The sequence below is a fragment of the Charadrius vociferus genome, unplaced genomic scaffold, assembly GCF_000708025.1.
Source record: "Charadrius vociferus isolate BGI_N301 unplaced genomic scaffold, ASM70802v2 scaffold3391, whole genome shotgun sequence".
Lineage (NCBI taxonomy): Eukaryota > Metazoa > Chordata > Aves > Charadriiformes > Charadriidae > Charadrius > Charadrius vociferus.
In genome coordinates, this window is record NW_009646808.1 from 1 (window position 1) to 1262 (window position 1262).

At 62.1% G+C, this 1262-nt stretch overlaps 1 protein-coding gene across 1 annotated transcript; it reads right to left on the reverse strand.

Moving 5' to 3' along the window:
- Positions 1-556: 556 nt before the first annotated feature.
- LOC104292738 (syntaxin-binding protein 1-like) lies at positions 557-1207 on the reverse strand (the record flags this gene model as incomplete). The annotated part of the gene is made up of 2 exons (XM_009892157.1): positions 557-664; positions 1077-1207. Coding segments are annotated over 2 exons (239 nt in total), but the record flags the coding sequence as incomplete, so codon positions are not given.
- Positions 1208-1262: the final 55 nt, after the last annotated feature.

A 1262-nucleotide genomic window follows, 5' to 3' on the forward strand; every position in this document is an offset into this window, starting at 1 on the left:
TGTGTGTGTGTGTGTGTGTGCGCTCTCTCCCAGCCTATTTCAGCGCAGAGACAATGAATGAAAATAAGGGACGCGCAGTGGCGCTGGTCTCTGTCCCCTCTTCAGCGAGGGCACTGGATGAGCAGGATGGGGCCCTGCCTGGGGGTGGGGGGGGCAAAGTGACCCTCATGGTGCGGTGCTCTCCCGAGGCACCCTGCTTCCCCAGCCCCAGGCATCGGGCCAGCACCCCACAGATATCGCCCCCCGTCAGGGACCTGAACACCCTTGGCTCCTTGCAGAGGTCCCCATCGGGTGTCCCCAGGAGACTCTGCCATCTGCCAGCCCACGGCTGAGCCCCCCCGGGTGCCCATCCCCAGCTCAGCAGGGGCAGTCAGGTCACCTTATCGCCTGTGTTCATCCTCTTGCTTGAAGAAAACTCCTTCAGGGATCGGGTCACCTCCCTGGGAAGAGGAGGAGGGCACAGCCGTCAGCGGGGAGGGGACCCTGACAGTGGGGTGGGTGGCAGTTCCAAGCTGATGTCCCACCCAGCTGGCAAACCGCCCGCAGGGACACTCACTGGGACACCTCGGCGATGTGTTTGTGGCGCAAAGTGACCCACAGGTCGTCGTCCTCGTCCAGGAGAACCTCCTTAATCCGGGCTTCCCCGATACCGCTCGTCTCGTACCTGGGAAGAGGGCAGGGAGCGTGACGGTGGGGACAGGGCTGGGGAGGCACATTGTCCCCTCGCTGCCTGGGCTCTAGGGACATGGGGGGACGTGGGGGCTCTTCTTGGCTCTGCCAGCAGTGGGGTGAAGTTATTTCAACTCAGTTTCACATCTCGCCTTCTCGTACCCCTTTAACTGCTAACTGTTGGGAAGGAGCAAGGGTTGAAGGTTAGAAAAACCCCTTTTGCATCAATTCTGCCCATCGCTCCTGCCAGCCTGCGGCCTGGGACGGTTTCTCCCAACCGATGACTCGTGAAGGATGGAGGGATGATGCTGAGGGCTCAGACTTCATGGCTGAGCTTCCAACTCCCGCTCAAGTGCTGGACTCGTGGGGAACAAGGGGGGTTGTGGGGATGGCAGTACCGCACTCACTTGTAGACGTCGTTCTCGATGGGCAGCAGGTCGTAGCTCATCGCCTGGAAGGTCAGCTCGTGCAGCACTGGGGAAGCAGGATCAAAGCCGCGGTCCAGGATGAGGAGCTGGGAGCGAGCCTTGTCCGGACCCTGCAGAGCCGGGGGGGAACCGTCAGCAGTGGGGCTGGAGGAGCCCCCAGCCCCA